The sequence below is a fragment of the Pleurodeles waltl genome, chromosome 4_2 (assembly GCF_031143425.1).
Source record: "Pleurodeles waltl isolate 20211129_DDA chromosome 4_2, aPleWal1.hap1.20221129, whole genome shotgun sequence".
Taxonomy (NCBI): domain Eukaryota; kingdom Metazoa; phylum Chordata; class Amphibia; order Caudata; family Salamandridae; genus Pleurodeles; species Pleurodeles waltl.
In genome coordinates this window covers 507,114,847-507,129,517 of record NC_090443.1, presented here as the reverse complement: position 1 = coordinate 507,129,517, position 14,671 = coordinate 507,114,847, and the positions used below count along the sequence as shown (strand labels likewise).

Below are 14,671 nucleotides of genomic sequence, written 5' to 3'. Positions count from 1 at the left end.
TTTCTTCATACCTATTTTTCACTCTTTATATTTCAGCAAATGAATTGCTGTATACCCGGTATAGAATTAAAGATCATTGCAAGGTGCAGCTCCTTTATTGGCTCTGGGTACCTAGGGTTCTAGAACCTACAAGCCATATGTATCCCCACAACCAGAAGGGTCCAGCAGACGTAATGGGTATATTGCTTTCAAAAATCTGACATAGCAGGAAAAAGTTAGAGTAAAACGTGGAGAAAAATGGCTGTTATTTTTCACTTCAATTTTTTTTTTTTTCCCAGCTGTTATATTCTGTAGGAAAACCTTGTAGGATCTACACAAATGACCCATTGCTTAATTCAGAATTTTGTTTCTTTTTCAAAAATGTTTAGCTTTCCGGGATCCAGCATTGGTTTCACACCCATTTCGGTCACTAACTGGGAGAAGGCTGAAAGCACCAAAAATAGTAAAAATGGGGTATGTCGCAGTAAAATGCCAAAATTGTGTTGAAAAATATGGTTTTCTGATTCAAGTCTGCCTGTTCCTGAAAGCTGGGAAGATGGTGATTTTAGCACTGCAAACCCTTTGTGGGTGCCATTTTCAGGGGAAAAAACACAAGCCTTCTTCTGCAGCCCTTTTTTCCCGTATTTTATTTTTAAACAAAATCTTTGCTGTATTTTGGCAAATTTCTTGGTCTCGTCCAGGGGAACCTACAAACTCTGGGTACCCCTAGAATCCCTAGGATGTTGGAAAAAAGGGATGCAAATTTGGCGTGGATAGCTTATGTGGACAAAAAGTTATGAGGGCCTAAGCGTGAACTGCCCCAAATAGCCAAAAAAAAGGCTCGGCACAGGAGGGGGAAAGGCCAGGCAGCGAAGGAGTTAAACGATGTGTTAATCCCTTAAGCAGCGTTTTATACGGCAGTTATGAATTACAAGTCTCTTGAAGGCTGTTTACATGGACGTCTCCACCAAATTGCCACTAATTGCGGAAGTGACAACATGCACACTTTGATCCCCTTACCTTCCAGTGACATCAGTGTTGACCCCTTGTTTTGCCTATAACCCCCTCGGGTGTTTCCTATTAATTGTAGAGGTGTTAGGGCAAGGAATGATCACAGAAAGTAAATAAGGACCACTAAGTAAATAAGGACCACTAGACACATGTTCAGTTTATATCCCTACTGCTGCCTGTGAAACAGGTGTTAGCTGGGAAGATGCAAGGCCAAGCGAAGAGTGACAGCATCTGCCCATTACTGCCGTCCATTTCCATCTGCGTTACAGATCACTTATTTTATCCCTCCAGGAACCCAATTGAGAGCTCCATGGTACTGGCAGGGTGCAAACTCTACATGCCAAACTAACTTTACCGTTTGGTAACCCCGCTCCAGTACTGTGCATTTACAAATGAGTCCCCAAAATGCGGAATAACTGTGTGAGCCCAGTTTTGGCAAGGCAAAATTCTGGGAAGGTTAATACTCGCATTTACCACCTGCTCTGATCAGATGGTAAACGTGAGCAGGAATGTATGGGCTGAGAGGGCAGCAGGGAAGGGAAAAAAGAAGCCCTGTGTGGGAAGGAGAGGTAGTATTTTATACTCGCTCCAAACACAAATTTGTTGATAGAAAAACAAAAAAGGGATAGAGGCTTGACCACTGTAGTGGCCAAAGTCTCAAGTGATTCTATTGGCTGTTATTGTTTCCCTCTTGTGACATTGTGACAAATGCAAAGAGGACTGCATTCCCCTACACCCGCAGGGTTCTGCAAAGTCGGTCGTGGAGAGCCGGGTCCATGCCCGGTTTTTAGCATAGCCACATTTAGAAAAAAGATGTTTTAGAAATCTACATTTTTCTAAATGTGGCTATGCTAAAAATCTGGCATAGGCCCGGCTGTCGAGGGCCAACTTTGCAGAACCCTGCCCTACGGAATCCGATTTAAAGATTCTCATTCAGTGAATGTAATTGCTGATTCCTAAGTAGATATTCTGGTCTTTGATCTATTTATTGTACATTCTCTTTAGAAAAGGCCTTGTTAAATCTTATCTGCAAAAACTTAGAAGCCACTAATGCCAGCCCTGTTTAAGAACCAATTCAGGTTGTGCAGTGTTGGTCCATAGTAACCGGATGCATGCATGCCACATTTTCTTGAAAGTAAAGTGGAAGTCCTTTACAGAATGCTTATCTTGAGAACGTGATGTGGATACACGTACATTGTTTGCACGGTGAATGATCGGATTCTGCCAGAAATCAGTCCTGTTTGCTAGCGGCCTTACCAGGTGCTCACATTCCCTGCTATGTGCCTTATAAGGTCTTGGGAGGACAACCCGTGTGCCTCGTGTATGTGGGGTAACAGCCCAACGCTAGTTAAGGTTCCCAGTATAACTGAAATCTCCTAGCCCTTTACCTTATTTGACTGCCCAACATTTAACCATTTAGCTTCTCTAATATTTTTTGTGCGTTGTGTTCAGTATGGAACTCCATTTTCTAAAAGTGGTAGAACTAGTCTTTATTTAGTTCTAAAGTTAGCTGCCGGTGCCTGGAGCACATGCATCCACCCTCCTTATTGACATACTTGATGAAAATTTCAAATGAGCCCTCATGCAGACTTCAGGAGGTTTTATGAACTATTCTTATGGTGCAAGATCCAGTGTGCTCGGTAACGGGGGAAGGGACAGGCAAGCCATGGTGCAGGCTGGGTATGACAGGAATGCAGGTCTCAACGTTGGCAAGGCAGGAATACCCACAAAACATTTCTTCTGAACTACTGTGGAAATGTGATGAATGGACAAGGTTAGTAGGATAGAATATGGAACCCTGATTACAACGCAGTCGCCGGGGCTAGCACTGCATCCCTTCCTGGGGTGCAGACCCAAGTTTCAGCCTCCATAGCCCCATTTGTAATGACCTTGATTACAGTAAGATCTGAGGAGATGCCTGAGTTGGCATCATGGCCTAGAGCCCTATGATGAGGCGCCCTTCACTTCCTGGTTAATGGCGTACCTTAACAGGGAGGTTAAGAGCAGTAAGAGTGTGAGTGGGCTAGAATAATTCGTTTTTTTTGTTTGTTTTGCTTTTTTCGCTGCAACTCTTGATTGCTTACATGTTCGTATTACTTTCATTTTAAGTAGCAAATTGCGTAATTTCAGTTCATGGACTAAGTCACTCAAAAACTGAACTGGTTAAAATTCCTGTAAATGAGGGAGGATTTATTTTTAATCCTATCAACTATTTAAGTGTTTATACATATTTTAAAATCTGTTTTTATGTATTGTTGTATTGTCTCAGTTGTGCGTGTGTCCTTTAGCATAATATATAGTGTGCACTCATTGCAGTGTGCAGGTTTGATTGGCCAGGCCTCTCGCCTACCTGTTCACCTCCCTGTTCTCCAGCCCGAGGCCCCTCTAGCTGATGTACCTCCCTATCCATTGTTCGATTGGTTGCCTTATTTAGTGGCGACATAATGTGCACCGTGACAGGGGAAGTTGGTGGGAAGATGTATATCTAGGTTGTAGTGAATGAAGTGACTGATTCCATTTGTTTTTAAATTGACACGCTGTGGATTTACACTAATGCACCCCTATTCCTTTCTTTGGTTCCCACCAAGGTGAACATTTTGTCTCGCTGCGCGCAATTAAACGCATCACTGGCGCGCTTTCTTGCTCGAGTCTTAACCGACTGTACTCTGCATTTGTACAGGATCTACTGAAAACATGTTGGCCTGGTATTTTATGGATCACGCTTAGAACTGCCTATCCATGGGTAGGAAAATGGTATGTCTGCCATAAGTATATCTAGAAGCGCCGTTGATTCCGGTGCTGGGCTGGAACCCCGTTTCCTGTTGACGCTCGAATCTATTATTTTCTCTTGAAGGAGAGGGGTGCTTGACGAGATTGGGAGCTTTCTGTAATAGCACATTCTATGATGCTTTAAAGACCAGATATGCTGTGCAACAAGAAAAACGTGTTTAGTGTTTGAAATACGTTACTTCTGGACGACTGCATGTCTGCGTTCAGAGGGGACCAACCGGTCTCTGCATTGCCAATTGTTTCATTGTTGGAATGATTCTCTTTTCCAGGTTTTAACCTTTTCACCTCCCACCCACGTCCCCAGGATTATGCATTCTTTGAAACCTCAGTAGACTTAGAGGTGATGGCCGTTGGTGCTGACGCAGTGTTTGAGACAAGACGTACCCCCAGGGTGGCATGTTTGTTCGGGGCATGACGTTCTTAGCTCTTAGAATCTTGGTTCAGCTTCTTGCATATTAAAAATGCATTTGTCAAATCCCTGTTCATCTCTAACCGTGCTCGTGCCAAAGTATGTGCGGTCAGCAGATGTATCTGGCGATTATTGGGTATCTGATCTCCTCAGACATCATATCCTTCTCCTTGAGATACTCTACAGAAATGCAGTGATGACTAGCTCCTCTCTCAGGAACTGTACCTTGCTAACAGAATTTTAATCATCCTACCTCTTTTACCTCTGTTCCAGGAGCTGCTTCTTGCTGAGAAGTGGGCCCGGATGAACAAGCTTCCTTTTCCAAAAATAGATCCGAAAGTTTTCGATCGAGAGGGGCTGAAGGAGTGCTACGTCTTTAAACCCAAGAACCCATCGGTGGAGAAAGATTGCCCAACGATCATTCATTTTGTTCTGGCCAATATCAACTTCAGGGAATACAAGGCTCCAGGTGGGAGTGTGCCTATACTGGCGATCTGTTTCCTGTCTAGGAGATGTTTGTAGAGGGCCAGTGCAGGCCTGTATATAAAATCATGTTGAGTTTTCTCCTTGGTGGTTTGCCAGGCACAATTATTTAGCCTTGCTCTCCTGTGGACTCTTGACTTCATAATGGAATAATTCTTAGCATTAACTTCAAAGGTACTCAGGATTTACGAGTGGTCCTGATAAATGGAGTGTGCCCTTCTAGAGAGTCCTCCCCTCTGGCTCAGTTTAATTTCTGAAGCACAGATGCCTTTGATATTTAATGTGGGAGGTTGGAAACTTCACTGTGCCACTCTAGTAAAATCAGAAAAGGTCACCTGAATAGTTAAGTGAACAACCATCTCCTGTTTACAGTCAGCTAACGTCTTATACAACATCTTCCATTGATAAGTGCACCTAACGTGTGGGGGCAGCCCCGGACCTCTCAACCATTTCAATGTACAAGGTACCTAAAGCGACTCCTCCTCAAACAAGTCATTTGGTGCTCCAGAATAGCAGTTCTGAAATGGGTTTGTCTCCAAATTATTAATTTACAGTTTAAGTTAACGGAGTGGGGAACGGAAGTAACTAAACAAGGTTGTGTACATGTTTAATATTATGATGCATAGGAAGGAGAAAGGAGGCCAAGGTGTGGGATGCATATTGGTATTTTTTGTGCAAGTCTTGTCAGTGGTGGTCATTTTAGTGGCGACACCCCCCTCACAATATAAATACTGCAGGAATATTTCTACCTAAAGCAATTCAAATTCAAATATATGCTTTGCTTCCTGAAATGATGGGATCCATTTCGTTCTGAGTGCTGCTCATTCGCTTACAAAGCAGATAATTCTCTGGGCTAAAATATATTCTGATATTTAACTCCAGGCCATAATAATCCATGTTTTTTTTTTTTATTCCATCACAATGAACCACATTAAGTTACATTTTTAAGGCTCTTTGGATTTTCAAGAAAGCACAAAAATAAGAAATTGACACGGAGGCTTGTTCCATTGCAAAACACACAAAAAAACCTTGAATCCATTCCAGATCGTGTAGTTTCTTGTGATTGAGTATTGATGTATCCCTGGTTTCCCTGTCGTTACCACTGGGCGCCATCTTGGACGATGAATGCAGGTGTAGAGGTTTGAGTTCATTCAAGGTCATATTTTGCTGATGTGCTTCTAGTCAAATATTAGATTTCGAGTCCTGGATAATTAGCGGTTCAGAGAAGAGCTCTTGTGAGGGGCACCATTTTAGTTTTAAAAGCTTAAAACTGGACTGCTCTGGGCAGCTGAAGCGCCCATGAAACATTTTATAATGCTTGTCTCATACCGTGCCGAGTGTGCAGGTGTGAAGCAAGCACAACCTCTGCAAGCAAGTTTGAAAAATGGTTCAGAACTGGGCACTCCGTTCCCAAAGCCAATCATCACTGTCTTTGTTTCTGGCATCTGTGGGTGAAGAAAGGGGATCCTGCCAGTTCTGCTCCTTGCTTTCGTCCCCAAAGTAGCACATATACGATTTGTCTAGGTAGTGCCCCTGCTTCAGAGTGCAGATTAAACTTTAAAGAAATCATGTGATTCTGAGAGGGAATGGAAGTCTGCCGGGTTCTCGCCAAACTCTCCAGCACAGGATGAGGGCTGCAGGTGGTGCTTGAGTTCTCAGTGGCCATCAATCTGTACCACTCGCCAGTCTGCATGCACACCTCCATTACATAAGCAGATGAGTGCATTAGGGTGATTTGCATTAAGGCATGCAGATGATCTGCAAAATAATTCCGGTGGTCTATCCAATCAATCCGGGTCTTGTACAAAATCTTTCATCTAACTTTCCCAGGCCTGATCAGTTGAAATGCATTTTTTTAAATGAAATGTCTCTGCTAACTTTCAATGGCTCATTTAATTGAAAATGAATATAATTTACAAAGCTTTCAATAGTCTACACCAGCACTTTATTGTTGTATGTGTTTTGCATGACTCACTCATAAATTACCATTGTGTCCTCCATTTATGAAGGAGTGCTAAGGGAGACACAAGCCGAGAAGGAGTTTGCAGATTTTGACATATTTGATGACCCAGAGTCCCCATTTTCCACCTTCAACTTCCAGTATCCCAATGAGGCCTTCAAAAGACTGCACGACTTGATGGAGTTCAACACACTAAATAACATTGACGTAAGTATGGTGCAATGTGGCAGATGTGTTAAGCATTGAAGGTACACATTGAAGAACTTTAAAAAATGGCACAGTGGTTGTACTTAACAAAGACATTTTAAAAATGTTTTCTGTCACCAGCTTTATAAAGTTTGGTGTTTAATAAAATGATGTCGATGCAAAACATATTTGTCCATTTATAGGAGTATACAGGAGTGCTGGGTCTAAACAATGGCGATAACATCTGTGTGAAAAGAACAGTCAATGTTTTTTTATATAAATATTTTCGCACGAGGTGACTGTTGACGTGTACACACAACTTTATTTTCTACAATTTGGGGCGTCTTTGTTTTTTAAATCTCGGATAGAAGAATAATGCATTTCTCATCGTTATCATTGGACAAGAAATCTCTATGGAGTAATTTTCTCTACCTTAGGGCAGTGTCTTGAACCAGTGTCGTGTTCGGATAAATAGTTTATCCTTTTGCAGTTCCCTTGCCATTATTAGCTCAAGGACCTTAGCAAAATTCTTTCCACTCTCCTTCAGTTTCCTTGCAGCACTGGTGCATCATCCACCATTTTGTCTCATATAGAGTTCTGCAGAATCCTGTATTTTGTACTCTTATAATGTTAGCCCACCTACATGATTCACAAAACATGACTGCTCGACTCGTGATTGGGGCATACCATAGATCTGCATTTCACAAACTGTGGGTCACGACTCCCTGATGAGTTGCAAGCCAATATTTGATGGGTTGTGAAAGTCCATGCTATAAATAAAGTTAATTCTGTATTTATTTTGTCACACTTGCTGCTCTTCAGAGCAGAGCCCCAATGTCAGGCTATGTCTGCTGACAAATTGCTGCTTATGTTTTTTAACCTGGGTATTAGTGTTAACAAACCTCTGGCTTTGCAGTCAGAAAAAATAAAGTAAAATATGTCTTGCTGGGATACAGGGTGTGTGAAATGAAAAGCTGTAGGATTTTATTTTTTGCTACACAACAAAATGTAAATACCTGCAAAGTAACAGAATGCATTGAGCAGTTAAAAGAAAAATTAAATACATTTTTTGTAATTCTGAAAAGTCATGGAAACAAAGATTTGAAAAGGATCAAAACAAATCTAGACACTTGACTTTGTGATGCAAATATGATACATATTTACTGAAACCCGATCTCCATACATTGTTTGTGTGCAGTATAGTTTTATCAGTAAAACTGTATGCCTGTGCGAGTTTAGTGGTCATTTCAACAACAAATGTGCTGCCTGTAAATGACAGTGTGCTACTACGCTATGCTTTAGTTACATCAAAAAAAAAGCTGCCTGCCTCATGTCCTTTAAAGCTAGGGGGGTCGTGAACATTTATCTTTTTTAAATTTGTGTCATGGTTCTAAAAAATTTGGGAAGCACTGCTACAGACAGCATATTATCCCAGCTGCCTGGAACGTCTTTGGATGCCATCAGAACTTTCCGAGCGGCACTCAAGTTTCTTGGGAACTGGACCTAATTTTCTCACCCATTGGTTCAGAATTAACTTTCCTGTCCATTGCCTGTGCTCATTTTTTGATTACCCTTTTCTGCTTAACAGAACTAGGAAACATGTATGAAGCAAAATCTTGGGATACACTCCCAAATAACCTCTGCTCAGTTAAAAAAACACTTGATTGTTCTCTACATTGAAAGGGTCGTCTTTTATGGCTCTAGAACCATACATCAACTCTTGATGTAGTTAATGACTAATTATAAAATGATGCTACGTTAGTTGCTGTAGCTAACTGACGATGAGCTAATGTTGCAATTCTAGCCTAATGTGAGCATTGCTCACACCTGCCCACTGTGTGGGAAAACTATCTTAAAACAGATATGTTCGAGCAGACAACCTTCAGGCTGGAAATCACATTCTCTTCCAGGGGATCCTCATCAATAGTCATAAACATTGAATATTCCCGGCCTTGTGCGGGGACCCCGGAGCATATATAAAATACACATATATTATCATGTGTAAAAAACAGCAATGCAGGCTATAATCATAAACAGGCTAAAAATGCTTTATTTCTATGAAGTTTTTTTTTTTTCTTCATATTATGAAATCACAATAGAGAATAAATATCTACCCAAACCCCTAAAACTGGGCTTAGGGAAGTAAGCAGCAGTAAACACTAGAGAAAAAGAGAAAAAAAACTACATTGAAAAACCAATGGAGCATTCTTAGCCAATAGGCTGCATGCAGGTTAACACAGGAGAATCATAAAAACTTTGGCACCGTGCCTACCCTGAGCACCTCCAGTATCCCACCATGCCTCAGGGGTGAAGGAAAAGTGACAGTTGGTTCACAGTTAGGTCAGTTCTTTTTTTCGGCTTCTTCTGAGAGGATCCTGGAGCATTGAGCTCTCAGTTTTTCTGAGTTTTTCTCAGAAAAATCCTTTAAAAAAGCGTTTTTTCCTTTTTCATTCGACAGATAACATCTTTGTCTGAGCTTGGCAGTTTTTTCCTGACAGAAAAATGCCTTCACTTTTTGTCAAATGCCCTTCTTGTGGGAAGAAGAAGGCCCAGTCACACCCACACTCTCTGTGTATTGTGTGCCTGCCTCAGAGTCACTGCCCTGACACTTGTAAGCACTGCAAGAATATGTCAAAGAGGACTCTGAAGGACAGAGAAAAGATCAGGCTACATGGGCTTCATGAGAGGCAGAAAACATCATCCTCTTCACTTCCCAGACAACCAGCAGGCCATTCTCAGGAGAGAATGGCTAGGTCGACGTCCGCAGGTAGGAAAGTACCTGTTTGTTCCCCGTCGACGTCGTCGCTACCACCGTCTCACCGGCATAGATCGCCGTCGACGGCGACACACCCGACGTCGAAGGAGACGGCGTCGAGGGAACACCATCGCAGGGGCAGGTCTCCGTCGAGGCCAAAGGCTGTGCGCCCCCGACGTCAAGAGACACGACATCGAAATCGCCATGACGGCATGAGACATCCGCCGTCGGCCTCCCACCGCTCCACGTCGAGGCACACGACGGCGAGCAGGTCGAGGTCCAAAGATCGCCGTTCGACGTTGACACAGCCGTCGACACAGGTTTTACCTGTCCCGCAGGGAGTAGAACATCGCCCCACGCCAGACAAGGCTGCACCATCTCCAGTGGTCTCCATACCGAGCGACTAATCTCATTCAAGAGCGACATCATCTGGGCATGTTTCGCCCATCAATCTATCTCCAAGATGGCTAGAGAGCCTTAACAGACCAGCGGCCTCCCCGGATTTGCAGTATTCGCGAATGTACTCGCCTACTGCCTCCCTGCCAAGAACGCCATCACCGACAGCAAGGGCAGGACGGGCTCGTTCTGCTCCTCGTCAACCGACCGCGAGGCCTGGGCGCTCTGCTACAGCGTCTCGCAGCAGGTCTCGTTCTCAACGACGATCCAGGTCTCGTTCACGAAGATGATCACCCTCTTGGTCGTCGTCCGGATCATCTTTCGGGTGTTACTCCCCCACCCTAACAGATTCTCCACCTGCTAGGGTCTCACCGGTGGATGACATAACCACGTTTAACGAGGTGCTGTTAAGAGGAGCGCAGAAATTAAACATAGAGGTTCCAGAGCCATCTACCTCCTCGTCAGTCATCTTTGAGACTCTGCAACAGAGATCAGCGTCAAAAAAGCTGCTGCCTCTAGTGCCTGGTTTGTTGCAGCCAACCATGGACACTTTTCTGGCCCCAGCCACACTCCAATCTGCCCCGGCTAGGATTCTCAAAAAATACAAGGCTCCCGAACAGGACCCTTTGTTCCTCAGGAAGGATCCGCCACCGGACTCGGTAATATTAGCCGCAGCCCGAAAGACCCACTCGGTGGCATCATCATCCACGGTCCCCCCGGATAAAGAGAGCAGGCATCTAGACTCTCTGGGGAGAAAGATGTGCGGTACAGTGGCTTCGGCAATGAAAGTCTCCAGTGCTTCTGCACTCCTGGGCAGGTATGATCGTTCTCTGTGGGACTCTCTCAATAGATTCACAGAGAAATTGCCCAGAGAGGACAGACAAGATTTTCAAGAGATCCTGCAAGAGGGATGCCTGGTATCCAACCAGGTTATCAGCGCGGCGGCAGATGGGGCGGATTTAGCTGCACATGGGTACGCACATGGAATCTGTGCAAGGAGGTCTTCCTGGCTGAGACTCACTGGTTTAAAGCAGGAAGCACAACAACGCATCCTGAATCTCCCATTCGCTGGGAACTTGCTGTTTGGTACCCATGCAGACGAGGAAATGGCCCGCATGAAGACCGAGGTGGATACCATGAGGGCAGTGGGCCTGGAAAGGAAGAAAGATTTCAGGCGGAGGTATAGGCCTTATGACAGGCGCCCTTTCCAGCAGAGGGTTCAAACCCCTCACTGGTCCCAAAGGTCACAGCAACGGCAGGGACGCCCTCTTTTTCAGCGAAGGAACACAAGGGAGCGAGGGTCAAGTAGACCTCAACAGTCCACTCCGAAAGCGCCGGCCAAACAATGAGATCTCGCTTCCCTCGACACTGTACACCACTCCGGTGGGGGGAAGTATTACAGGTTATCTTCACGAGTGGCACTCTATCACAAGAGACAAATGGGTGCTCAATATTGTCGAAAATGGCTACTCTCCTTTTCAAACAGCCTCCACCACACTTGCCACCAACCAAATGCAATCCATCTCATCTCAGCCTGCTGCGCAAAGAGGCTCTCACCCTCTTACAAAAGAATGCCATAGAAAAGGTTCCACCTGCGCACAGAGGAAAGGGGGTTTACTCCCGTTACTTTCTGGTGGCGAAGAAGGGTCGAGAGGGCGTTTTCAGACCAATTCTGGACCTACGGCTGCTGAACAAATACATAAGGAAACAGAAGTTCAGGATGCTAGCGCTTCACCAGATTTTCCCTCAGCTACATCAGGGAGACTGGATGTGCTCCATCGACCTGCAGGATGCATATTTTCACATCCCAATAGCTCCCAAACATCGGAAATTCCTGCGCTTCCAAGTAGCGTTACAGCATTATCAGTTCAGAGTTCTACCATTTGGCCTGAAATCTGCCCCACGCGTCTTCTCGAAATGTATGGCAGTGGTAGCGGCGCATCTTCGAAAACAAAAGATATTCATCTACCCATACCTAGACGACTGGTTACTGAAGGCTTCTTCTCCGGAGCAGGCGAGAAGCCATCAGGACATTGTGCTCAGAGTTTGCGAGTCTCTAGGTCTTCAGGTCAATTACCAAAAGTCAACCTTGATTCCAACACAGAACCTTCACTACCTGGGAGCTATAATAAACACAGAACTCCAAAGAGTGTATCCTTCGGAGGAACGACTATCCTCAATAGACAGGAAGTGTCAGGACCTGTTGAAAGCCAACGCACCTACGGCACGTCAGGTGACATCGCTGCTGGGCTCCATGGCATCATGCATTTTTATTGTCCCAAATGCCAAACTCCACATGAGGCCCCTCCAAGAGGCATTGGAGAGCAACTGGAGCCAAAGGACAGGTCGCTGGGAGGACAGAGTGCGACTACCGGCAGTAGCACTTCAGTCCTTGAAATGGTGGATGCACAGACCTCACCTGTCAGTAGGTGCTCCCTTTCACCAGGTAGTTCCATCTGACACTCTGGTAACGGATGCGTCTCTTCAGGGATGGGGGGCTCATCTGGGTCCCCTTCAAGCTCAGGGCCTGTGGTCAGACAAGGAAAAGCAGTACCACATCAATCTGCTAGAACTCAGAGCGGTCCATCTGGCTCTCAAGTCTTTCATACCACTAATTCAGGGGAAAACTCTCCTAATACAAACGGACAATACAACCACGATGTATTATTTTAACAAACAGGGGGGAACGAGATCCCTACCCCTATCTCGAGAGTCCCAAACGATATGGCATTGGCTCCTGGCCAGAGGAATGTCACTTACAGCGGTTCACCTGCCAGGTCAACAAAACGTGGAAGCAGATTTCCTGAGCAGACACCTAGAGGACGCACACGATTGGGTCCTACACGGCGAAGTCGTCGAATACATCTTCGCTCAATGGGGTCGGCCTCAACTGGATCTCTTCGCAGACGAAGTAAACAAGAAATACCCAGACTTCACATCCAGGTTCTACCGTCCGGGATCTCGAGGGAATGCCCTGTTGATCGACTGGTCAGGGATATTTCTCTACGCCTTTCCGCCGATTCCCCTCATACCGGCAGTGATCAACAAACTTTACAGATCCAGAACCAGAATGATTCTCATAGCGCCACAATGGCCCCGTCAATTCTGGTACACAGATCTCCTCAACCTATCGGAAAAACCTCACAGGAGGCTGCCGTGCAGACCGGATCTTCTGAGCAGAATGCAGGGCAGGATTCTACATCCCAACCTACCCTCTCTGAGCTTAACAGCATGGCTCCTGAATTCCTGCAGTATGGGCACCTAGGGCTCTCACAGGAGTGCATGAACATCTTGAAAGAGTCCAAACGACCTTCCACGCGGCGTTCTTACGCTTTTAAGTGGAAGAGATTCTACATATGGTGCTGTCAACAAGGTCAGAAACCCATACGGGCTCAGGAGGATGTCATACTGTCCTATTTGCTTCATCTGGCAAAGTCCGGTCTGCAGGTATCATCTATTAAGGTACATTTGTCTGCCATTACAGCCTATCGCAAGTCACCTTCTCAGGAATCCTTCTTTACGAAACCTGTAGTCAAGGATTTCTTAGAAGGTTTGAAAAAAGTTTTTCCGCCCATTCGGAGACCTTCTCCTCCATGGTAACTGAACATAGTATTGTCAAAACTTATGGGCCCTCCTTTTGAACCTATACATAAGGCCTCTTTACAACACCTTACGTGGAAGACGGCTTTTTTAGTGGCCATTACTTCAGCGAGGAGGGTCAGCGAAATCCAGGCTTTGTCTTCCAAAGAACCGTACACGGTTTTTCATGACAATAGAGTGGTTCTGCGAACTCACCCCTCTTTCCTTCCGAATGTGGTGTCAGAATTCCATATCAATCAGACTATATCTTTACCGACTTTCTTTCCTAATCAGGAGACTCCGGCAGAGAAAGCATTGCACTCCTTAGACTTGAAAAGAGTGCTGAAATTTTATCTGGATAAGACAAAATCGATTAGACATTCTAACCGCTTGTTTGTAAATTATGGTCATTTGAGGACAGGAGAGGCAGCATCTAAACGAACGATATCAAGATGGATAGTTTCTTGTATTGTTAATACTTATCAGCTGGCTAATAAACAATTATTAGCTAGGCCTAAAGCGCATTCCACAAGGGGAAAAGCGGCTACTGCTGCCCTCCTTAACAATGTTCCAATATCTGAGATTTGTAAGGCTGCTACATGGAAGTCTGTGCATACGTTTACTAGACATTACTGTTTAGACTCAGATGCAAGAGCGGATGCCCAAGTGGGGCAGGCCTCTCTGAGAAATGTATTTGCATAATACGTATCTATTCCTGCACTTCTATTGGACAGTCCGCAGAGTTTAGGGATGGGCTTGCTAATCTATTCAATGTTTATGACTATTGATGAGGATCCCCTGGAAGAGAAGGATAAGTTACTTACCTGTAAATCCTAGTTCTTTTCCAGGGGTATCCTCATCAAAGTCATAAACAACCCACCCTCCTCCCCGGACGCACGTCTCCTAGAAGTGCAGGACAGACTGTATTTTGAATCAGTTACACAGATTGTCACCGTAAAAAAGAACTGACCTAACTGTGAACCAACTGTCACCTTTCCTTCACCCCTGAGGCATGGTGGGATACTGGAGGTGCTCAGGGTCTTAAAGGCACGGTGCCAACATTTTTTATGATTCTCCTGTGTTAACCTGCATGCAGCCTATTGGCTAAGAATGCTCCATTGGT

At 44.7% G+C, this 14,671-nt stretch overlaps 1 protein-coding gene across 1 annotated transcript in view; it reads left to right on the top strand.

Annotated features, from left to right (window-relative positions):
* PLA2G4A (phospholipase A2 group IVA) overlaps positions 1-14,671 on the top strand; it is a 698,142-nt gene that overhangs the window by 632,292 nt on the left and 51,179 nt on the right. Inside the window, exons 16-17 of the mRNA XM_069231997.1 lie at positions 4,463-4,658; positions 6,682-6,839. Coding sequence (XP_069088098.1) covers positions 4,463-4,658; positions 6,682-6,839 — 354 coding nt within the window. The remainder of the gene's footprint in view (positions 1-4,462; positions 4,659-6,681; positions 6,840-14,671) is intronic.